General features: G+C 52.1%; 1 protein-coding gene across 9 annotated transcripts in view; it reads left to right on the top strand.

Moving 5' to 3' along the window:
- The window catches only part of LOC125721821 (unconventional myosin-XVIIIa-like), a 40152-nt gene extending 23206 nt beyond the window's left edge, over positions 1-16946 (top strand). For 6 of the 9 annotated variants that reach the window (XM_048997924.1, XM_048997930.1, XM_048997928.1 and 3 more), the window contains 27 exons: positions 39-198; positions 303-489; positions 812-1040; positions 1320-1429; positions 2477-2542; positions 3815-3943; positions 5474-5617; positions 5712-5801; positions 6061-6180; positions 6363-6477; positions 6722-6849; positions 6926-7080; positions 7389-7512; positions 8070-8270; positions 8363-8473; positions 8590-8694; positions 8893-9039; positions 9170-9283; positions 9735-9851; positions 10052-10135; positions 11422-11559; positions 11998-12183; positions 12353-12492; positions 12668-12712; positions 13178-13300; positions 13625-14918; positions 15408-15548. In XM_048997924.1, coding sequence (XP_048853881.1) covers positions 39-198; positions 303-489; positions 812-1040; positions 1320-1429; positions 2477-2542; positions 3815-3943; positions 5474-5617; positions 5712-5801; positions 6061-6180; positions 6363-6477; positions 6722-6849; positions 6926-7080; positions 7389-7512; positions 8070-8270; positions 8363-8473; positions 8590-8694; positions 8893-9039; positions 9170-9283; positions 9735-9851; positions 10052-10135; positions 11422-11559; positions 11998-12183; positions 12353-12492; positions 12668-12712; positions 13178-13300; positions 13625-14909 — 4553 coding nt within the window. In that variant the 3' untranslated portion in view covers positions 14910-14918; positions 15408-15548. Of the gene's footprint in view, positions 1-38; positions 199-302; positions 490-811; positions 1041-1319; positions 1430-2476; positions 2543-3814; positions 3944-5473; positions 5618-5711; positions 5802-6060; positions 6181-6362; positions 6478-6721; positions 6850-6925; positions 7081-7388; positions 7513-8069; positions 8271-8362; positions 8474-8589; positions 8695-8892; positions 9040-9169; positions 9284-9734; positions 9852-10051; positions 10136-11421; positions 11560-11997; positions 12184-12352; positions 12493-12667; positions 12713-13177; positions 13301-13624; positions 14919-15407 lie in introns of all 9 variants that reach the window. The other 3 variants (XM_048997932.1, XM_048997925.1, XM_048997933.1) reach the window with 3 other exon arrangements.
- The last annotated feature ends 6813 nt before the right edge of the window (positions 16947-23759 follow it).

The raw sequence follows: 23759 nt of genomic DNA, 5'->3' as shown, positions 1-23759 counted from the left end.
ATTGTTGAGGATGATGTCACTTCCTGTCCTTGCCACAGGCCACAAGGTCGTCCTCAAAGGGCAGCAGCCGCATCACTTCCTGTTAGGACACAGCCATGGGACAGACTGGGTGGAATATGACACCCGAGGCTGGCTGGGTTACGCCAAGCAGAATCCGACCTCCCAGAATGCGGCGTTCCTGCTGCAGAACTCCCAGAAGTAAGGATGACGACACCGTCCGATCCTGAGTCTGCGGGCCTGCAGACATCAGGCCCACGATACCGCTCACCCTGACTCTGCGTCTACGTGTCCATTTCTGTCAGGAAGAGCATCCGGGGTCTGTTTGTGGGCCGGGGGGCCGCGGGGACGGCGCTGTCCGGCTCCATTGCCGGGTTAGAGGGCGTGTCCCAGCTGGCCATGCGCCGTGCCACCAGCCTGAGGAAGTCCTTCACCGCCGGCATGGCGGCCATCAAGAAGAGGTCTCCGTGCTTCCATGTCAAGCTGCAGGTGGTGAGTGGAGGTTCATGGCATGCCGGTCAGGCTGGGGTTGCAGGAATTTCCAGAAACTTCCCAGTCCATGGGAAGTGAAGATGGGGAATTTTGGAAATTCCATGGGAATTAATAGGGAGTTCATGGGAAATTTTTCAGAATTTTGCAGTCCTAGTTCGGGTTATGTTTACGGCCAGGCCACGGTACCGTTCTGGACCTTCCTTCACATGCAATCTTGACTAAGGCCCAGTGATTTGGGTTAGTCGTGCCCCCCACCTTTGTCCCTCTGAAGAGGGTCCCGCCGGAACAGACGAAATGACTGATGCCGCGTTCCTGCTCACAGGACGCCCTGATCGACCTGGTGAGGAGGTCCCGGGTCCACTACGTACACTGCTTCCTGCCCTTCCCCGACGCGGCCGCAAAAGGGCGCGACAGCAAGGCGGCCCGGGCGGGCGAGCCCGAGGCCCAGGGCGAGAGCTGCGAGCCAGGCCTCATGCAGCTGGACGTGCCCCTGCTTCGGGCCCAGGTCCGGGGCTCCCGGCTACTGGACACCCTGAGAATCCATAGGCAAGGTGGGCTGGCGTTAGCTAGCCGCTGGGGTTTGGGGTCCCGTCATCACGGCTGTGATGGATTCCCCTGGAAATTAGTGATCATTACCGGTCATTAACCGAGCGATCGGAATGGGCTGACCTGCTTTCCGGCTGATTTGTTTTGATGGTGCTCACAGTGTGTGGAGGTAACGATGGCAATTAGGGCGAGACTTGATGATGTTAGGCTTGTGTGCCTGTGTTCCTGCTGGGCTCGTAAACGCTTTCAACATCCGCGATTTCCCGTCGCCGTCCACCGCCCAGGATACCCGGATCACATGGTCTTCTCTGAGTTCCGACGTCGTTTCGAGGTCCTGGTGCCCCACCTGAGCAAGAAGCACGGACGGCACTACATCGTCTCAGACGAGAAGCGAGTAAGCCCCGCCCCCCGAGAATGACATCACCGACAGCCTTTCCCCCCCCCCCCGGCAGCGTCTGTCGATGCCGGACCGTTTCGGCGCTGCGCTGATTGAGCCGTAGAGCCGAGATAATGAGCAGAAGCAGAGTTAAAGAGGTGCCAGGCATTACCCATGATTCCCAGTCACGCCAAATGGGAAAGTAATGCAGCTTTGAAAACACTAAGGAGCTAGAGACCATAATTAACTGCTAATTAACCTGCTGTTGCCTTCAGTTAATTGATTTGCTTCTTTTGCACTGAGGGGGGGGTGGTGGGGCTTGTTTTCACAGTACAGTTAAATGTGTCTTTATGTGCCAACCTTGATGTGGCCTCTAAAAGAGTTGAAAAGACTTTCAAACAGACGGGAATATTAAAGAATCTAAATCATGTTGATGTAAAGGAAAGAATCAAAGTAAGAGGAGAGGAAAGTGCAGCTCCTGAATTCGGGAGAGATGGGAAAAACAGGAGGGGTGGTGACTCCCCCCCCCCCCCGTGTGATGGGACAGAAATGTGGACTAAAAGGGACACAGAAGATTCAGGGGTGGGAAAGAAGTGTAAGGTATTCAGAGGAGGGGACGCGGAGAATAGGCCGCTCCAGAGATCGAGTGAAGGGAACGAGACCTTATTCCCTGCGGTGGTGTCCTAGACAACTGTTTCCATAGCAACGGGCTCAAACAAAGCCAGCTCAGTGCTTAGTGAAATCTAGCTGGGATCTCTCAGGCTTCTCAGTGGGCCAAGAGGGGGCTGGGGCCAAGTGGGAAGGGGGTGGGGGCCGGGGGTGGTGGGGGGGGGGTGGTGCGCCGTGCTGCCTCCCCGTCCGGAAGGCTTCCGGAAGGTTCGGGGCCGCACCGGGAGCCAGCGGCCCACAGGGTCCCAGAACACTCTCACCACGTAAGTGATATTAACGAGGGGAGGGGGCTGTAAGTGTTAAGTGTTAAGGAGCACAATGTGGTGGTGGTGGTGGGGAGGGGGGAGCTCTGTAATCCAGTGGGCCATCCCTGACCCCCGCGTCCTTCCCTCTCAGGCCGTGGAGGAGCTCCTGGAATCCCTGGATCTGGAGAAGAGCAGTCACCACATGGGCTTGAGCAGGGTAAGCGAGTGGCACTATCCCTGCGTCAACCAGCAGGGGGTGCAGCGGTGCGGTGCCTGGTACCTGTTCATGGCTAAATGTTAGCACGATAAACCTGGAGCAGACAGTACGCAGCAAGCTGGATTCTGTTGTGGACTATGTGCCAGGTAGCTGTGGAGCTGAGGAGTATAGTCAGGCTGATTATAGTTATGGGGTGTCGCCATGGTGACCCCGGCTCTCCTCCAGCACCTCCCATCCCCTCTGCTGTGTCCCTGTAGTGCTGTCTGTGTGTTTCTCCTCAAGGCAGAGTGAGAAGGTCTCGCTCCTTTTCCCCTCCATCCTCTCCTTGTCGGCCGTCACCCCCCTGTCTCATTCCCTCTTTCATTTCCCTCCCTCTATCGCTTTTTCCTCTTTTCCCCCCATGACATGTTCCCCTTTCTACTTTATTTCTATTTCTTTGTTGTCCATCAGCTGAGACTCACTGCGTTCCTCCCTCCTTCAGCCTCTTCCCTTCCTTCTTCTCTTCATCCCTTCCTCCCTCCCTTCCTTCCTCTCTTCCTCCCTCCCTCCATTCCTTCCTTCCTCCCTCTCTCCCTCCCTCTTCCATCCCCATCCCAGCACAGGTGAGTTTAAACGTCTCCTTCTTCTTGCCGCTAACCAAAGCGCGGGGCTGCAGTACCCAAACCCTCCTGCAGATGTCCCACTCCCAGCTTCTTTCAGAATCAGGTTCTGGGACAGCTTGGCACCCGCACACTGCCATTCTCCTCGGGACACTGTTTCTTTACACTCCGTCACAGGGTTCCTCTCTGTTCTGGGTCCATCATGAACAAATGCACGTTCGCCCATCTCGTTCGGACGGTGAATTTCTCCATTCTCGCTCCTCCGCTTGCAGTCTCTGTCTCAGTCCAACCTCTTGCTTTTTACATCATCTTCCATTGCCGAAGACCAGTTCCAATACTCAAGAACAGAAGTGAAGAGGACGGTAAAAATCCCCAGATGTTGGTCTTGCTCCTCCCTAAATATCAAGATTACATCAGTTGCATCCTCGCCAATTAGATGAGTCCCATGATTCATTGCGCCCCAAGTTTGTTAACAAGTTCGGTCTTATCAAGATCACGAGTTTGATCTTTGTGTTTTTGGTGTCGAAATGCACCCTTGTTAGTCTGTGAACCTGTGACCATGTGACCATGTGACCTGTGACCATGTAACCTTCTGACCTTCGACCCTTCAGCACTTCCCCCGATTCTCTGTAATGGGGGAGGTTTACGCTGTTCAAACTGCTGTCCGTTGCAGGTGCTCTTCCGGGCGGGAACCTTGGCCAAGCTGGAGGAGCAGAGAGATGAGCAGACCAGGCACAACATCTCGCTGCTGCAGGCCGCCTGCCGTGGCTACCTGGCCAGGCAGGCCTTCAAGAAGAGGAAGGTGAGGAGGCAGCGGCCTGCGCAGGGGAGCGGGTTCAAAACTTCTGGAACGATCTGAAGTGCTGAAAATGAACTGCCTGGTCAGTCACTGCTTGGTGTGTAGATCCAGGAGGTGGTGAGTTTAAAACCCACAACTGGCAGATTAATCATTTCACAGTTAGGCCTCTGCTCTCTGACCCCAAATTTTCTTTCCAGAAGCGTGAGCTAAATAAATAAATGCTAATGTAAGGTAAATGGCCAAGATGTGACAGCAGAGGGTGTATGAGCGCTGACCCACTTTGACACCCCCCTCCCCCACCACTGCATTACATGGCAGGTCCTTGTGGTCTCGCCCCGTCGATCGTGACGGCCGTGTGGGAACCCGGAGCCCTGACCTCCCCCCTTTCCTCCTACCCCACTGCTGTTTTATTCTTCATCCCTTCTTTTCTTGCAGAAATTGCTTTCGAAAGAGCTTGTCCTTATCGATCCGCTGCTTCGGGAGGCTCTCAGCTTCCAGTTCTCACGCCAGACCAAAGCCTCCATGTTACTTGCGTTCACGTTTTTTCCCCCACCTGTGATTCTTTTTCTAGAAATGTAATAGTGCGGTTCAACAGCGGCACTGTGCTGCAGATTTGGGTGGAGAATGACATTGCTGAAAGATGCCGAAGCATCTTCTTAGGCCCTGCTCTCCCTGCTGGCTGGTGGAGGGCTTTCAGTGGGTACAATCTGCCCAGAGCCTTGGTGCTGAACATCGAGATGTTTTCAGACTTGGAATATAACGCAGTGTCCACTGTATAAGTGTGTAGTGTCGTGTAACCTGTGCGATCTGTGGTAAATAAAAGTGTTAACAGAAAATGCAGGACCCTCAGATTGTCCCCCAAAACCAGGTGGCTTCAGTCTCCATCACTCACCAGTGTAATGCAGCTGTGGGGTGTCACCAATAGTGACTGACTGATTGAGACATGTGTGCATATCATGAGGATGTACCCTGTAAACACCTACAGACATCTGTGAATACCTGTAAGCACCTGCAAGCACTTCCTGTGAACTCTTGTAAACACCTGCAGACACATGTAAGCCCCTGTGAATACTGGCAAACACCTGTGAACCCCTGAAAACACCTGCACATACCTGTTACCCTCTGTGGCCACCTGCAGCCAGCTGCGAACCCCTGTAAACCCTTGCAGACACGTGTGAACCCCTATGAACACCGGGAAACACCTGTGAATCCCTGAAAATACCTGTAAACCTGTGTAGCCACCTGCAGCTAACTGTGAACCAGTGTAAACTCCTGCAGACACCTGGGAACCCCTGTAAACACCTGCAGACACCTGTAAACCCCTGTAGACACCTGCAGCCAGCTGTGAACCATTGTAAACTCCTGCAGACACCTGTGAACACCTGTAGGTCCTGCACTCTGTGGCCCTCCTACACCTTCCTGAGGTCCAGCATTAAACTCACCCCCATGCTGCTGCTGTAGCTTCAGTATATCTCTCTGCTGTATTCTCTGTGTTGTAAGTGAGGTTGACATTCAGATGTGGCTCCCCTTCAGGTCCAGGATCTGGCTCTCCGCTGCATCCAGAAGAACATCAAGAAGAACCGAGGAGTGAAGGACTGGCCTTGGTGGAAGCTCTTCACCAACGTCCGGCCTCTGGTGGAGGTGCAGCTCACCGAGGAGCAGATCCGCGGCCGGGATGTGAGTGCCAACCTTCATGGTGAAACAGACAACCACCCCAAGCTGAGAGCCACAGAGTTACTGTGTGTGTGTGTATGTGTGTGTCTGCTCCCAGGAGGAGATCCAGCAGCTCAAGATGAAGCTGGAGAAAGCAGAGAAGGAGCGGAATGAGCTGAGGCTGAGCAGTGAGCGTCTGGAGAGCAGGGTGAGCTTCTTACTAGGACCACGACACGCCACAAATAACCGTCAGGAGAAACCGTCCCGTGGGTGTACAGGCAGCGGCCATGAAGCATGAGGAATCACACCTACAGTCAGCCTGCAGTGCTCCCGAAACGAGCTTTGGTTTTGTATCAGTCACACAGTTCAGCCCGGCTGTGTTTGCTGGCCCGGGCTGGATCCTTCACCCCAGTCCACGTGCAGTATTTTGAAGTGGGCGGAGCCAAACCCGCTTATCTGGCGTCCAGGTGACGGAGCTGTCGGTGGAGCTGGCAGACGAGAGAAGCGCCGGGGAGTCCGCCTCCCAGATGCTGGAGACGGAGGCTGCCGAGAGGCTGCGTCTGGACCGGGACCTGAGGGAGCTGCAGGTGGGTCTGTGTGGGGACGAGCGTATCGCCAGTGCTGGCCGGCCATGGGTGCTGCTCCTCCACCTGTGGCCTGCTGGTACAACTCAGGTCACAGTCTGCTTTTTGGGAACGGAGGACGTGAGGAGGGTGGGTGTGTGTGACCTGACTTAACGCCCCCTTCTGGCCTGTGTGCGGCGTCACAGGTGAAGTACGATGCAGTGAGGAAGCAGGCGGAGTCCATGGAGGTGGAGGTGATGGAGGCGCGGCTGTCGCGCGCGGTGGAGCTCAATGGGGACCTGGATGACGACGATGACGCTGGTGAGTCCGCAGTCTCCTCCCGTACCAGACGAATAAGAAAGTAGCCTGTCACGTCGGGCTGTTTATAAGCAGATGATTGTCCAAACGCACATGCGTTCAGGCGCCTCGCCGTGGAGATCGAAGATTGTTATGGACGTCATTCTCCGTCTTACCGCAACACTGCCGGCTGTTTTGTATCACATGGAGTTAGAGGAATGGGGGGGGAGCTGTTGACCAGGTAATGGTGTGTTTCCCTCCCGGCTAGGGGGGGCGTGGCGTGTGAAGTACGAGCGTGCCGTGCGGGAGGCCGACTTCAACAAGAAGAGGCACCAGCAGGAGTTTGAGGATAAGCTGGAGACGGAGCAGCAGAGCAGGAGGCACGTGGAGCGGAAGGTGAGGACCCGCACGCAGGTGCCCGTGGCGATGCCTGCGCTGGCGCTGACACCCCCCCCGCCTCCCCCACCCGCAGCTGGCAGACCTGCAGGCGGACAGCGACGAGGCCCAGCGCTCCCTGCAGCAGTTCAAGAAGAAGGTGCAGCGTCTGACGTCGGAGCTGCAGGACACCAGGCTTCACCTGGAGAACCAGCAGAGCAGGAACCACGAGCTGGAGAAGAAGCAGAGGAGGTGCCTCTAGCTGCAGAGTCGTCACCCTGATCCTGTGCTGCTCACGGCTCATTTAGAGATTAATGGTCATTAATGGCACAGCACAACACAGCACAGCACAGCACAGCACAGCACAGCACAGCAACGAAATGTCTTCTCTGCATTTAACCCATATGTGACAATGTGACATAGCAGGGGGCAGCTAATTCAGCGCCCGGGGGTGCTCAGGGTACCTCAGTGGTGTTTGGCTGGTCGGGGATTCGAACCTGAAATGTTTCAATTGCGAGTGCACTTCCCTAACCACTAAGCCACCACTGCCCACGGCACAGGTTTGACTCCGAGCAGAGCCAGGCGCTGGACGAAGCGCACCGAGAGAGGGCCCTCCGGGAGAAGCTGGCTCGCGAGAAGGACGCCCTGACAGGGGAGCTGTTCAGCCTGAGGCAACAGCTACAGGTACGAGGGCAGCAATGCAAGGGGGAGTGGCCACAGTGTTCAGATAGTACTGATCAGATGGTAGTGGTGATGTGAGGGGCACGACCTCAGGTACTGATCAGATATTAGTGGTGATGGTGAGGGGCGTGGCCTCAGGTACTGATCAGATATTAGTGGTGATGTGAGGGGCGTGGCCTCAGGTACTGATTAGATAATTGTGGTGATGGTGGGGGGCATGGCCTCAGGTACTGATCAGATATTAGTGGTGATGGTGAGGGGCGTGGCCTCAGGTACTGATCAGATATTAGTGGTGATGTGAGGGGCGTGGCCTCAGGTACTGATTAGATAATAGTGGTGATGGTGGGGGGCGTGGCCTCAGGTACTGATCAGATAGTAGTGGTGACAATGGGGTGGGGGGCGGAGCGTGACCTAGAATGCTGTTCAGATAGTAGTGGTGTGGTCTAGGGTGGTGTTCAGATAGTGAGAATAACCCTAGGGGGCATGGCCTATGCCTCTGTTAAGACAGTAGCAGTAACTTTAGGGGTTTATGATCCAAAGCTCTCCATTGCCCCCTGCAGGACAAGGATGTCGAGGCATGTGCGGCGCGGCTGAAGGTGGAGCAGCTGGAGGCGGAGCTTGCAGACCTGTCCTCCCAGGAGTCCAAGGATGAGGCTTCTCTGGCCAAAGTGAAGAAGCAGCTGCGTGACCTGCAGGTCAAGGTCAAAGACCAGGAGGAGGAGCTGGACGAGCAGGCCGGCACTATCCAGATGCTGGAGCAGGTGGGGCGAGAGGGTGAATGGGGGGCTGGCGTCTCGTGGGGGTCTTTCTTTTGTGACTAGACCTGAGTGGGATCCTCCTGCTCCCCCTGCAGGCCAAGCTGAGGCTAGAAATGCAAATGGAGCGGCTGCGGCAGACCCATGCAAAGGAGGTGGAGAGCCGAGAAGAGGAAGTGGAGGAGATCAGGCAGACGTGCAGTAAGAAGGTGGGCAAGGCAAGGGGAGGGGGCATTAGGTGACATTTTATGCCCGCTGATACACACATCACCCTCACACGCCCCCGCCTCGACTGTGTGTACCCCCCCCCCCATCCCACTTGCAGGTGAAGCAGATGGAGGTGCAGTTGGAGGAGGAGTACGAGGAGAAACAGAAGATCCTCCGTGAAAAACGAGAACTGGAGTCCAAGTTGCTGAGCGCCCAGGACCAGGTAGGGGGTGGCCATGTTTACGCAGAAGCAGGTAGGGGGCCTCCAAGTTCACACGGCAGCAGTCTGGGGGCGGGTTCATCCACAGCAGCGGGTTGGGGGTGGAGATGTGTCACGCGGGGCTTTCAGCAGCGTTCAGGCCTTCGCGACTTCTGGAGGTTTCTGCTGGTTCAGCGCGCGTCTTTGTGACCTGGCCGCCAGCTGGGGCAGCGGGACCTAGAGACGGAGAGGCGGCTCCGCAAGGACCTGAAGCGGACCAAGGTGCTGCTGGTGGACGCCCAGGTCATGCTGGAGCACCTGAAGAACAGCGCCCCCAGCAGGAGGGAGATCTCCCAGCTCAAGAACCAGGTGGGCGGAACCCCTTGCATCTGCTGTCACTGGAGTTTTCCTTACGGCCTGTAATGGGGGCCAGCGAGACCCTATGGTGCTAAAGGTCACCGTTTACCGCATGACCCCTGACCCCTGACCTCCTGCGCAGCTGGAGGAGTCAGAGTTCACATGTGCAGCTGCCGTCAAGACCCGCAAGTCCATGGAGCTGGAGATGGAGGACCTTCACCTGCAGATGGATGACGTCACAAGGGCTAAGTCCTCTGTGAGTGGACACGCGCCCCTTCCCCCCCCCCCCCGGTATCACTCCCTCACTTTTCAAAATACGGAGGGAGCTGGGGTAATCAGGAGGGCTCTAAAACCTACAACAAACCCCTCCCCACCTTGCCCCTCCAACACAGCGTGCAGTTAGCATCTAATTGGCTTGTTTTGCAACAACACAGCAGCTGCTAGTCTTACTCTAAGGCTGTTCTCGCCACCTGGGAAAAGTTGCGTTTTGTTGTGGTTTAAGCAGGAACAATGCAGTGCATTCTGGGAATCGGTATCACTCCGACAGGATAGGTTGGGGTTATCAGTGAAACGATCGGGTTGGTAAAAAAACAGACCTGTTTGAAGGATAGTCCCCACACTGTCACAGCCTGGGGGGCGTTTTTGTCTGGGGGGGGTTTGTCACAACCTCCTACAGGGACGGTGTCGCACATGTATATCTTCCCTAGCTGGAGGAACAGGTGAGCCGGCTGCAGCGTGAGAAGAACGAGCTGCAGTCACGCATGGAGGAGGACCAGGAGGACCTGAATGAACTGATGAAGAAGCAAAAGGCGGCCGTCGCCCAGGTAACCGGCCTCTCCCCCTCCTGTGACCGAGGTCAGGCCCAGTGGGTCCAACTGAGACAGTAAAATACCATGTAAAATGGGGGAGGTGCAGTAACGCTGCCTAACGACCTACGTGTCACACACAATGGTGGCATCCCTGCTGCCCCACGCTCTGGGATTCCCTCTGTTACTCACCTCGTCTCTCTCCTCCAACACGGCAGTCAGCCCGAGACCTGTCCCAGATCAGCGATTTGCAAGCACAGCTGGAGGAGGCCATCAAAGAGAAGCAGGAGGTCCTGGAAAAGGTCACTGGTTTATCTACCTATAGCTTAGATGTTTATGACGATCTGTCATTTTTATTCATTCGTAAATGCCTTAACCCTCTGGGGTCTAGGGGTAGGGAACACACTTTCACTGACTGGGGCATGGTCACACATTTCAATCAATATCATAAACTTAATTCATGGCAAATAAATTAATTCTTATACATTTGTTTTGGCATTAAACTCATCTTAATCTTAGTGTACTTTGTAAATATATAAGATTTATGTGAAGTTTGTAATTTGACATCAAAGTATAGACATTACAAAATGCAGTTTGGAACACTTGCAGATACATTATAAAAGTACATAGTAAGCAATGGTGGCAGTTTGTTTTGATCCTAGGTATCTGATCACCAAAGTCTTGGCTACATGAAGATGACTAAATGGTGTAGTTGCAACATTCAGTTTGATAAATAAATAAGAAAAACCAAACTCATGTCACTATTTCAGGGCTCCTTTCATTGAATATGTAGTAGCTTTCATGTGTATGCATGAGCTATTGACACCTGGCCACACCCCCCCCCCCCCCCATTTTTATTATGTTTCTATAATAAGATTTCAGTGAGTTATGAATTGAAATACACGAGAAAGACATCGGCGATGATGCCGCCGGCTCCAGAGGGTTAAAATTGCCTTATAATGCTTTTCCCTCTTCCTTTAGAGAATTGTATAGCTTTATATACATGTATACGGTCTGCAAAGTCTTAAGGCCCAAACTACACACCAAAGCGAGTAACTCTCGCTACCACTCCTCTCTGATCTGCCTGAAATGCCTTGTTGGAGTTCCAGCCCATAGTTCCGTGACGTGGTGAGGTCATCTTGTAACACAATCCTTATTGGCTGCCTACCTGTAAAGCTCCAACAGAGTGTTTCAGACAGAATAGTATGAGAAAAATATTAGAAATATGAGAAAAATAATGTGTTTTGGGAACATAGAACCTAATTGCCGGTAGGTGTGTGTGTGAGTGTGAATGTTGTGTGAGTGTGAATGGTGTGTGAGTGTGCCCTGCGATGGGTTGGCGCCCCATCCTGGGTTGTTCCCTGCCTTGCGCCCGTAGCCTCTGAGCCCCCCATGACCATGAATAGGACCAGCAGTTACTGAAAATGGATGGATGCAACATTGAAGCATGTCTATTCCATTAGACTCTAAAAATAAAATTATGAGCGGTGACAAGGAGGCATGATAGGGCCCTTCTAATGAAGCCTGTGTCCCATGTGACTATGTGGTCCGTCTCCATGGTAACGCCTTGCTTGCCACCCTGACCCAGGTCCAGGCCCTACAGAGCCAGCTGGAATTCCAGGAGCAGTCCATGGTGGACAGGTCCCTGGTCAGCAGGCAGGAGGCCAAGGTGCGCGAGCTGGAGACCAAGCTGGAGTACGAGAAGTCGCAGGTCAAGAGGCTGGAGGTGAGGGTGCAACTGGCAGGGCTCTCCACCTGCTCAAGACACCCCCAATCACTAATAACACCATCCACCCTCTGAAGTACCCTCCACCCAATAAAAACACTTCTTCCTGCTAAGATTCCACCCAGTAACATAATCTCTGCCTACTAACATAATCTGCACTCACTAAGATAATCTCTGTCTACTAACATACCACTAACATAATCTCCACTTGCTAAAATCATCTCCCCCTACTATCATACCCTCCACCCACTAACATAATCTCCACCTCCAACACAATTTACACCCATTATCATGATCTCCGCCCTCTAACTTTTCCTCCATACATTAATGTGCCCCTTTCCCCACTAACGTACCCTCCAATGTACTCCTTGTCCCTTGCGGCCCCCAGGGCATGATCTCCAGGCCGTCCCTGACCGGTTCTCCCCCTTGAGCCCACAGGGCCTGGTGAGCCGCCTGAAGGAGAACATGGAGAAGCTGACGGAGGAGCGCGATCAGCACGTGGCCGCAGAGAGCCGGGAGAAGGAGCAGAACAAACGTGCGCAGAGGCAGATGCGGGACCTGAAGGAGGAGATGGCGGAGTTGGCCAAGAAGGAGGCGGAGGCCAGTCGCAAGAAGCACGAGCTGGTGAGCCCGCCCCCACATCGCTGGGGAGAGCCACCAGCCGGCACGCCCCTGCTTATGTTTGCAGCATTTGGGCTAACTGCGTCGTTTAAGGGCACAGCATGTGCGGCGAGTGTGGGCCTGTCCCCATGGCGACAGCTCACCTCCCGTTCCAATACCATTCCCTCGGCAGGAGATGGACGTCGAGAGCTTGGAGGCGGCCAATCAGAGCCTGCAGACCGACCTCAAGCTGGCTTTCAAGCGGATTGGCGATCTGCAGGCCGCCCTCGAGGATGAGATGGAGAGCGACGACAACGACGACCTCGTCAACTGGTACGTTGGGGGGGGGGGGGGGTGGCAGGAATACAGACACCATGGCTCCTCTGTGGGGGCCGGGATGAGTCTCCTGCTCCATCCTTTTCCCACGCTGCATACTATCTCTTTCATTTGTCTTCTTCTTGGTTTCTCCTCTCATATTCTGTTGTTCTCTTCCTGTCCTCCTGGCCAGCGTGCAGACCATGGTGACTAAGTATCAGAGCAGGAGGAGTAAAACGTGAGCCTTTGCTTCTAACCCGCGAGCCCCTCTTGTTGGGGTTCCACTCCTCAGATCCTAACCCCTCCGTGACTCATACAATCCTCACCTTCTTCAGTGTGACCCAGACTGCGTGTGTGTGTGTGTGTGTAAAATCTTCTCTAGGTCAATGTTTCCCAGCCCAGTCCTCAGGGACCCCCAGACAGTCCAGGTTTTTGTGCCCTCCCAGCCCCCAGCCAATCAAGAACATCGAATACCTGCTGCAAGTGTGTTGGAAGCAGGGAGGGAGCAAAAATGTGGACTATCTGGGGGTCCCTGCGGACTGGGTTAGAAGACACTGACCTAGTTGGACTGCGCCTGTCAAACCGCAGTAACTAACGTGTTTGTGTAATAAATCGCTTGCTTTTAACGCTGATATATGAAGTGATGGTCACTGTAAACCTGTCGCCGTGAAAAGAGGGATAAAGCCCCCTTTCTCTCTTCCAGTGGGGACGACTCTGACATGGACTCTGAGGTGGAGGACCGGGTGGACGGTGTGAAGTTGCACCTATCCAGGAGCAAGGACTCCAGCAGGACCCTGTCAGACGACGTCAGCATGAAGAGCCCTAGGTGGGTGCTTCGGTGGGCCGGCCATCTTCTCCCCAGTCCTCTGTGGAATACAGACCCGCAGAAGGTCCAGCCCCCCTGGGCAGGATGAGTGTCACATTATCCCTAACCGGGGATGTTCTGTAACCATGAAAAGACCGAGAGTCAGGCTGCGTAGCCTCAGCAAGAGGGGGGTATATAAAGGGGTGGAGACACGGGGGGGCAGTGTAGGCACAGGTCTGCCCCCTCCTCATTGTTACCTTTTTAATTCACCCACGTATCTCTTCCTCTCCCAATTCGGGGTCTTTGTTTCCGCCTCCGCCTCCGCCACTCCCAACATACACCCAGGTACGGCGGGAATTCTGATACTAAGGAGCAAACGGAGGCTAAAGGGGATGTGAAGAAGGGAGGGGGTGAGAAGCCCCCGAAGGCGGCGGCACTCCCTGGAGTGACCAGCAGCTCACTCAGCTACCGCAAGCGGCGCAGCCTGCGGGACACCATCGGGGGCACAGGAGACGAGGCGTCCCTCCTTAGTGCCCTCACGGAGCACGCCGAGGATGTCCGGCCCTCCTTCCGCAGGGAGGCCACCTCCATGTCCCGAGGGAGGTCTGTGGGCGGAGATGACCTGGACGACCTGGGATCTGTCATCTCGCAGGCCTACACTGAAGCCAGCAGCCGTGCCAGGACCGGATTGGATCGGCGCTGGGCGGACAGTGACAGGGGGTCCGTCGTGTCATCTGTACTCCCGTCCCGCACCTCCGCCCACTTGGGTTTGGACGGCGAGGCCGACAACAGGTCCACCCTGAGCGGCTTGGACCTACCAAGCCCCCGTGGCCTGCACCGGAGCTCATCCTGGCGGGATGCTGGAGGCAGTGACATCTACGGGCCGCGATCGGGGGCCCGAAGCCCAGGAAGTGTTACTGTCAGCTCCTCTCTGGCCCGCAGCAGCCGGATCAGCGAGTTCGGTGCCGTGGGTGATGCCGACAGCGAGAGCGCCTCCCTCAGCATGTCACGTGCCAGCACCTACAGCCCCGGCTCACTGGGCCGTAGCCTGTCTGCGCCCGCAGCAGAACCTTCCGGAAGTAGGGCCACCAGCTACCGCAATTACCTGGACCCGGAGCTAGAGGCCGCCATCAACGAGGTGCTGAGCTTCAAACCCATCAAGTTCAAGCGTAGAAGCCTGGAGGACTCCGAAGAAGAGCAGAACAAAGATGAAGACCAGGAAGCCCCACCAGACCATGGGAAGACCTCTGTCCTGAGCCGCACCTCCTCTAGCCTGGCTCCTACAAGCCGTCGTAGCCATGGGAACCGTGAAAACCACACCTCCGACTCAGATAACTTCTCCCCAGACCGACGCCACTCAACAAGCTCCCGGATCAGGACCACCAAGTCCAAGAAGTCTTCCAAGCGGAAAGAGACTTCCTCATCTTCCTCATCTTCCACATCCTCTGAGTCCTCTTCTTCCTCGAGTAGCTCTGTGGTCTCCTACCACAGCTCGGGCAGGCCCAGGAAGGGATCGGCCCACAGAGCCTCTGGATCTGAGGATGAGGATGCAAAGGAGCAGAGGAAGAAGAAGAAGAAGAGGATGGATAACTTGGGGAAGAAGTACCTGCACAGAAGTGACAGTGACTGATACATAGCAGTAGGTGCTGCCTGGAAGTGCCCTGAAAGCATGATATGACCCTAATGTCACATAGTGTGTTGAACGCAGATCTTGGCAGCCATTGTTAATATTGCGATGAGTATTTATGACTAACAGAGGACACCTGGGGGGTCCAGAAGTGGGACCAGCCCCTTTTGGAGAAACAGGAACTATGAGAAATTAACTTTATTAACAAACAAACAAATACATTAACAAATTACTGGGTCGGTGTACATGAAAAGTCTACTAAACATCAGAAGTTGAAGATTAACAGAAGCACGTGGCCAGTAACAGGCATGCGGGATCTCAGACGCTATGCTGTATGTAGCATGTTAGGAAGGTGGTGCTAATGAAGTGACATGTTTTGTTGTCAGTTACAAAAAAGAGCCCCCAGTCGGTCCGAGCTGTGCTTGGTGCTGGTGTGTCGAGTGTGTCCTGCCCGTCGGTGATTCTGGTTCTGACAGAAGCCCGTTCTGTTCCCTTTCGCAGCCCACCCTCCTATCGTTCGCACCCCGACAGCGACAGACCCAGTGGAGGACAGATGGATGACGGCCCCCCCCTCCCAGTTCACTGTGGCAACCTGAACAACAGCGATGGGCGGGCGAGGTCTGAGATGACAACGTAATAGCGACACGCTTCAGAACAGGAAACCGAGACTGAGACTGACAGATAGTCAGACAGACTAAGACTATCAGACTGACTGACAGACTGAAACTGATAGACGGACTGACATACTGAAACTAACAGACAGACTGACTGAGACTAACTGACTGAGACTGACTGACTGAGACTGACAGACTGACTGAGAAACTGAGACTGACAGAGATTGACAACATAATCTGCTGTCACTCTCTCTCTGATTGTGCTGCCTGGTGTCTGAATGGTTAAATGCTAGTAGGATGTCTGGCTGTACCTTTACTTTCATAAACTTCACAAACAAACGAAGCAGCCGCCACCTAGACCCTCAGAGAACCCCCAGCTGGGCCCTTACACCCACGTACACTGCAGAGCGTGCGCTCTTACACATTTTACCTATGCCTGTCCCTTAGTGGCACGTGGCTGCCTGCTGCTGTCTTTCAGAGCAGAATAAAACCAAGAGGGTCAGTGTTCTTTAGACATGATCTCCTTAGTGAGGCTTAGCCGGGAAATACACGCTCCTTGGCATCATGCTTCTGGTTGTGTTAAGACTTCCTAGTTAATTAGCTCTGCTGTCTTGGCTTTGGCTTGTGTTATTATGAACACAGGAAGGCGGGCATGGGGTGGGGGGTGGGTGTTGTTTCCTTAGTGGCTGCTGGGGTGGGGGATGCGTTTGCACACTGCGCTGACTGGAAGCTGTGAGGAATTCTAGAAGACTCCCCGGCAGTGTTGGCCTGGCCCTTTTTCGGGGCCCAAAGCAAAATGCGATTAGCCTAGTTGTCATTTATCATCTTCCTTCCCGTTCTAACAGGCTGATCAGTGGAGGCGCCCCCTGGTGGCCGCTGGGCCCTCAGCAGCCGCTTAGCTTGCTTATGCCTTGGGCCTGCCCTGTTCCATAGTGCAATGGGACCGGAATCTGTTTACTGAACGTCTTCTTGGCCTTTTAAGTGATAAGGCTTTCTGCGCTCTTTACGAGTGTGTGCACCTGTAAGTGTGTGAGCGTGATCGCTTCCAGATCGATATCTGATAATGTCCATAACAGATATATCGTGCATATTATATAATAAAGTTTGCGATTTACTGTAGGCTTTCGGTGCTGGGATTTTTGCATCTGTCTCCTAAATGTACATAAATAGACGTGTGTTTTTAAGGATCCTGACTGGAGACTTACTGATGACCGATGGTGAGAGCACCTCATGTTTGCTCACCTCGAACCCGGAACTGGCTGGTTGGCTGTGTTAAATCTCAGTTTAGCCTCCTTGGCTTTGAGATTGGATGGAGATTGTGAAAAACACACGTCTATATGAGAGGGGACACACTTTGGCCAGAATGAACCGTTTGAGAGGTTTTTATTCCCTATTTAAGAGTAATAAAAGCTGGCTTGTATTTAAACTCAGACGCCTGTGGGTCTTCATTACAGCTGTCGTCCGGTTTCATTCCCAAACTGCTGTGAGGTCACCTGACCTGTAGAAGTCATCGCCTGGATGAGCTCTCACTTACTGGGTTGGTTCTGCATACTAATCAGAACCACACAGTTGGTGGTGCTGGCATAACATGAAGCAGAATAAAGACTATGTGACATCATCCCCACACATACATTGATGTGACATGATATCATCCCCCACCCATACACTGGCATCATGTGACATCATCCCCACATACATACCAACGTTATGTGACATCATCGCCACATAGATACCAACGTCATGTGACATCATCCCCACATATACGGTACCAGTCAAAAGTTTGAACACACCTTCCCATAGAAAGGTTTATTTGTACTATTCCCTACATTTTAGAATTATAAAGACATAAAAATTGTAAAATGATGTATATGAAATTGTGCACTGACTGAAAAAGGATTAAACTGAAACAAAGTCATTTCTTGGAGGAGGGGGCAGCTTTGTGAGTTGGGACTCAGAAGGTTGCTGGATCAAATCCCACAGTCAGCAGAGTTATGTGACCATTGGGCCCTTGAGCGAGGCCCTTAACCCCAATTGCTCCAAGGACTGTCTGACCCTACTGTCTCCCCCATGCCAGTTTCATGAGGTGGCCTCCTGGGATGCTTTTCCAGCTCTCCTGAAGGAGGTCCCGCATATATGCTGAGCACTCATTGGCCGCATTTCCTGGTCCCACATATATGTTCAGCACTCATTGGCTGTTTTTCCTCTACTATTTGGTTTAATTTCTCCAAAACCATCTGTACTGCCTTGAGATCAGTTGGTCAGGTCATGTGATACCGCACTAACACTCTCCTTTATCGGTGGTTTCGTGTGTCCAAACTTTTGACTAGCACTGTACACTGGTATTACATGATGTCATCCTTTTCCCACACACTGGCATTTTGTGACATCATTCCCAAATATACAGTATTGGCGTGTGGCATCATTCCTACATATGCACTGTTGTCACATGACATCATCCCCCACCCATACACTGGCATCATGTGACATCATCCCCACATATACACTCGACCCTCGCCACTTCACGCTTCGACTTTCGCGGCTTCACTCTATCGCGGTTCTTTGTATATTCATTAAGAAGTTGATCGAGATGGTCCCGGTTGAAAATGATACATCGCTACACACTGGAAGCATCTTTTCTCTTCGTAATTAAATGTACAATAATAATAATATGATATTTATAACGTCTAGTATGTCTTATTTTCGCTTATTTTGTCTAATATATTTGGGTAATACGAGTATAATTGTCATGACCTGCCTGTAGGATCCTCCTGTGTGCCACGCCCCCTTATTAACCATGCCCCCTTATTAACCGCGTGTGCAGTCCCGATCGTGACCAGCTGTTTCCTGTCAGTTTGACTCCTCCGGTATATTTAAGTCCACGTCAGAGTCTGTAACCCCAGGTATGTCATTGACGTTTTGATGTTACATGTTCCTGTGTCCTGCATTTGGAGTGATTCCAAATAAACCCTTCGATCCTGATTCCTCGTCTCCACGTTCCTGCTTCCGTGTCCAGCAATCCTAACAGTAATGGTGACTAAAGGGTGATATTTCCTGTCTAATAATGTTAAAACCCGTATTTAGAAGGTCGTAAACAGGTTTTTATGCTCTGACTACAAAAATATTCAATTTCTAAATAAAGAATCCTAATTCGCAGAAGTTCACTTATCGCAGTAGAGTCTGGAACTGATTAACCGCGATAAACGAGGGTCGACGGTACGCCAACGTTATGTGACATCATCGCCACATAGATACCAACATCATGTGACATCATCGCCACATAGATACCAACATCATGTGACATCATCGCCACATAGATACCAACATCATGTGACATCATCGCCACATATACACCATCATGTGATCAGCCCCACACATTCACCGATGTCATGTGACATTCCAACATGTACATCGGTGTAGCATGTCACCCAAGTGCATGTTTCCCGGGGGAGGGGGGCAGCTTGGCCCATGCTAGATGTCCTTCAAATAGCCGTGACAGGAAACCCAAAAAAGCATTGCAATGGTTTGTCTTGTGTTGCACTAGGCCATACTTGGGTGCCCTTAAAAGACCTTTTACTGTCCCCGGCGCTCTGGCATGAGCTCAAATGTCTCATACATGTGTAAGGCCCCATAGGGGCTGTGTGGCTGAAGACGCCAGCATTTACTCATGCTAAGCAGGCAGATCTGAGCGGGATTACTGTTGGACCTTGAATCGTGATTTTTGAGATGTGAATGTGGCGGTTTCGTCCTGGGGAGCGTATGAGGGTCTGTGTGACCGGCGGCGTTTAATTTATTTATTTAGTCACGGAAGCTGACTTCCACCCCCCCCTCCCACACACACTGCAAAAGGGGACTGCTGTGCCTTTATTCAGAACCAGGTCGAATCTCCGTGGGTCACCGTGTGCTGGAACAGCCCGCTCAGAGCTGCGTTTGGGCTGCCGTTTTACACCTGGATCGAGTGCGGTGCTTGGGTGTGTGTGTGTGTGTGTGTGTGGGCAGCAGAGCGCGTGTGTGCTTACGTGAATCAGCATCACAGGCACACGTGTGATGCCTGGGACCGGGGGACGGGGGGGCGGTGGGCAGTCCAGCAAGGCCACCGCCCCCACACCACCTGAACAAAAAGCCTCCATTACTCATGCAAGCAAGGCTGCTTCCTGGCAGGGCCGCCACATGACAACGTCACACGGCTGCCCCCGGACCCATCTGTAAGGGATCCGATGGCGGCCAGCAGGTGGCGCGGCGGCTAAGGGCTTCAACCTGTGAGTAAACAACACATACTGCTGTGAAGTCAGTCAAATTAAAAATGCCAAGATAATTATGTGCCTTTAGATGAGCTTATGCTAAGAGACTGAATTAATGAAAGGCTCTGGAATGGACTGTGGCCAGGAATTGAAAGATTCACTCCCCATGGGCTGGGGGGCGGACAGAGGATCTCATTTTCTGGCAGTAAAATATACCTCCGCATGAAAATAAAAGACAAGAGTGACTAACGATTTCTCAGTTAAGTTGCTGGTCTTTGTAGCTTTTTCCATCTGGCTCTGTCTCAAAGACGGGGGGGGGGGAGCTGTTTGCTGCAGCAGCACTCCACAGCAGTGTTTCCCGACCCGGTCTTCGGGGACCCCCCCAGGCCAGTCCACATGTTTGCTCCCTCCCAGCTCTCTGCCAGACATTTCACATTTTTGCTCCCTCCCTCCATATGGACCCCAGTCCCTTCTTTCAGCTGCACTAAAAGAAAGGGTAAACTGGGCCTTCCCTCTCTGCTTGTTAAATGATCTCAGTGATCCATCTCGGTATTCGCTCAAGATCCAAAATCAAACCGTCTAATATAGGCGTGCTTTTCGCAAAGGATTCTGGGAAGTGGTCGCCTCGCCCACACTGCCAGCCTCAGAAAAGGCATCCAAGCTTTGAACTCTGTTTCAGTGGCTTATTAAGCTTAACGTTGCATCTAAAGGTCTTTCTCCCTGTTTAACTCTTCATTGATGGATACGTCATGTGACAGAAGCAGGTAAATCACAGTTTCATCCAATGCTTCTCTGTGTTGCCATTGTTCACCATGGTAACTTCTGATCTGACTGAACGAAACCAAGCTAACTTCCAATGTGTGATCTTTATCCCATCAGATTAACTGAAAGTAAATATATTCCACAAGTTATATGGCCGTTTTAAACAAACAAACATATATAAACATGCACGGGCCACCTTTGCCATTTACAAGCATTACGAACAAAATCCAGAGATGACATCACATGACCCAGAGATAGCATCACATGATCTAGAGATGACATCACATGGCCCAGAGATAACATCACATGAGCCAGAGATGACATCACATGACCCAGAGATGACATCACATGATCCAGAGATGACATCACATGATCCAGAGATGACATCACATGATCCAGAGATAGCATCACATGATCTAGAGATGACATCACATGACCCAGAGATAACATCACATGACCCAGAGATGACATCACATGACCCAGAGATGACATCACATGATCCAGAGATGACATCACATGATCCAGAGATGACATCACATGACCCTACACCATGTAGAGGTGTTTGTAATGTATTTATCAGCTGATGTTTATCATGCTTTTCTGTTGTGGGAATTCTGGGTATTTTTACCAAAGTCCTTCAGCATAAGTACCTTCTCCAAGGTTGCAGAAGTAAGGCCTGGGCTGGTAAAGGTCCCAGTCCACCACATACTCTGCTATTTTAGGAAGTTTAAAATGACTGAGGCACCTGGAACAGGTGGATCCTCTCCTCCATCTCTGGGAACGGGCTGTGATCCCACTTCTTAATGGATCACTTGGCTGTCATAACCTTCACACATCCAGTCACTGCCTCCTAGACTTTTAACCCTTTCCGGGCTAAAGCTGCAAACCTTTTGACCCAAATCTGCAGCGATCCAGTCCAGATCCAGCATGTTACCCCCCTACGGCACCAACATCCATCGGCCATGCCTGCTTTTGAGGCCTTACTGCCCGAATTTGCTCCTGGCTGGTTTGGCTCCATACCTTCCCTTTTGATGTTCCCATGGAAGCAGAGGAGCGAAGGATCACGGGAACGTTTCAAGCCACAATGTGCATGAGTGAAATATTTCTCACACCCAAGGGGATTTAACGATGGGAGGACAAAGGTGGTAACATTGGTCTTCACGAAGAGAGGCTTGAAAACAGCAAGATTGGAGCAAAACGGCCATGATACGGTCTAACATTGACCTCTGATCTCTCACTCCATGCAGCCAGGGTTAGTTTAAGAAATTAAGAAGGTGATTCTGGTTATAGTAGCCTGGTGGTTGGACTCAGAGATGCAAGGGTCTGAGAAACAGCATTAGGAGAACATCAGAGGGTCTCACACGGGCTTCTGAAGGTATCCTAGACCCTGCACGGTGCACCCTGCACGACTCCCACCCAGGCTCAGCATTCTCAAGGCTGTACTGAACTAGAGGAGCTGCTGTTGTGGGGTAATAACAACAGACGTCCTTCTCTGAAACGGCTTGCCCTCAGCCTCCCCCATGTGGGCCCCCTGAGCTCATCGGCACAGCTTCCAGCCCACAGACGACCGGTGACTCACGGTCGATGCTGCTGATCTGGTGTGGAAAGCAAGAAGATGTAGGCCTGAAGAGCACTGACGTGGCGGCATTGCGAAAACCCACAGAACTACCGAGTGCGACTGTTAGCTAAGATGCTAGTGTGGCTAAGCAGGGTTGTTAGCTTAGACTGGTAATTAGGGGTTTTGGCTAAGATTGATAAACAGGATTATTAGCTAAGATGAGTAAGCGGGGTTGCTAGCTCAGATGTCAGACATGCCACCTTAGCAAGGGTTGTCAGCTCTCACGCATCTGGTGTGACACTCATCTTCATGCAAGCAATCTTACAGTAAATCTATATTATTCCATTATAAGCCTAAAATTAGCTACATCAAAGGCGTTGGGGTAGTTTTCAAACCCTACAGACTATTTCCAAGGTAATAAAAGTATTACATACATGCACATGAATGTGCAGACTCGTCTGACAACCCTGCCTTAGGGGTATTAACTTCAGGGAGGATGACGCGACAGGATGCCCAACCCACATGGACGGTGCTGATGGCAAAATTTCCAAGAATATAACCTGACCTGCCCTACATAAAACATAACAAGCAGCATTACCTGTACGAGGATGTGAAGGGCCAGGTGGAGGCATGGGGTGCCCCCTGCTGAAAGATAACAGTAAACACTAGCATCTGCAGTGAAATGAGCGTCTCACATACAAGTGATCAAATGATTTCACGCTAACCGTCACTGTGATATGAATATAAAAGTATAGAAAACATTCTCAAACTCCCTTAAAACCTGAAATGCATTTACTAATCTTTTGCAAGCAGGATTTTGCCCATATCCAGACCAACCCTGTTACTTAATCTGTGTGTGGCTCAGTGGGTTTGGATGCTATGTGTGTGATCGGAAGGTTGTTGGTTCAAATCCCAGGGTTGGCGGACTAATTTCACCCCAAGGTCTGTAACCACCCTTGGCTCAGAAATGCATCAAATGCATTAAGCGTAGGATTAACGAATGAATGAATAAAGTGTGTCCTGAGTGGTGTTTAGGGACAGTGAGTGTGTAGTCACTGCACACACAAGCCCCAACTGTTGTGCAGTATCTGTTTCATGAATACTGCATGACCCACTCCATCTAACTCCAGATAAACTCACAGAGCTGGGATTATCGGTCGTCGGTTTCCTGATGCTTTCCACTGGGAATCTGGACAGCATCTTCCTCTGATGCCTGGAGGCAGATAGACGACAACAACAACAGCTCCACGTGTCAGACGCTCCTGCTCGTAGCCACAGGAGTGCCCGGAGTTCCGTTACTGCCGCTTATGCTGTGTATCTTGAGGGATGTCGCTTGGCCTAAACATCACTTCCTCTAGCCGAACATGCCACCGACATCTAACGCTGTCTCCTGAACACAAGATCCAGGGCAGAAATCCCTGAGAAGACATCATCCCCCCTGGGGTCTGCCTATCTAGGGCTGCCGCTTTGCTTCACAAGATTTTTAATCAAATAAATCGTGTTTACCTCTAACATCTGTATGTTCAATCAGAGTGTCGTCATTTTCCAACAAACGCAGTTTGAGTCCTGTGAATTTATTACAGATTTAAACACTGTAAATATTGTAACGAGGCATGCCCTTTATAATTTAATCAAACGGATGAGCCAATCTCAATATTATTATCTTGGTATTTAATCGCTT

The sequence above is a fragment of the Brienomyrus brachyistius genome, unplaced genomic scaffold (assembly GCF_023856365.1).
Source record: "Brienomyrus brachyistius isolate T26 unplaced genomic scaffold, BBRACH_0.4 scaffold35, whole genome shotgun sequence".
In the NCBI taxonomy this organism is placed as follows: Eukaryota; Metazoa; Chordata; class Actinopteri; order Osteoglossiformes; family Mormyridae; genus Brienomyrus; species Brienomyrus brachyistius.
Note: the sequence above shows the minus strand (reverse complement) of the source record. Positions and strands in the feature narration are given on the sequence as shown.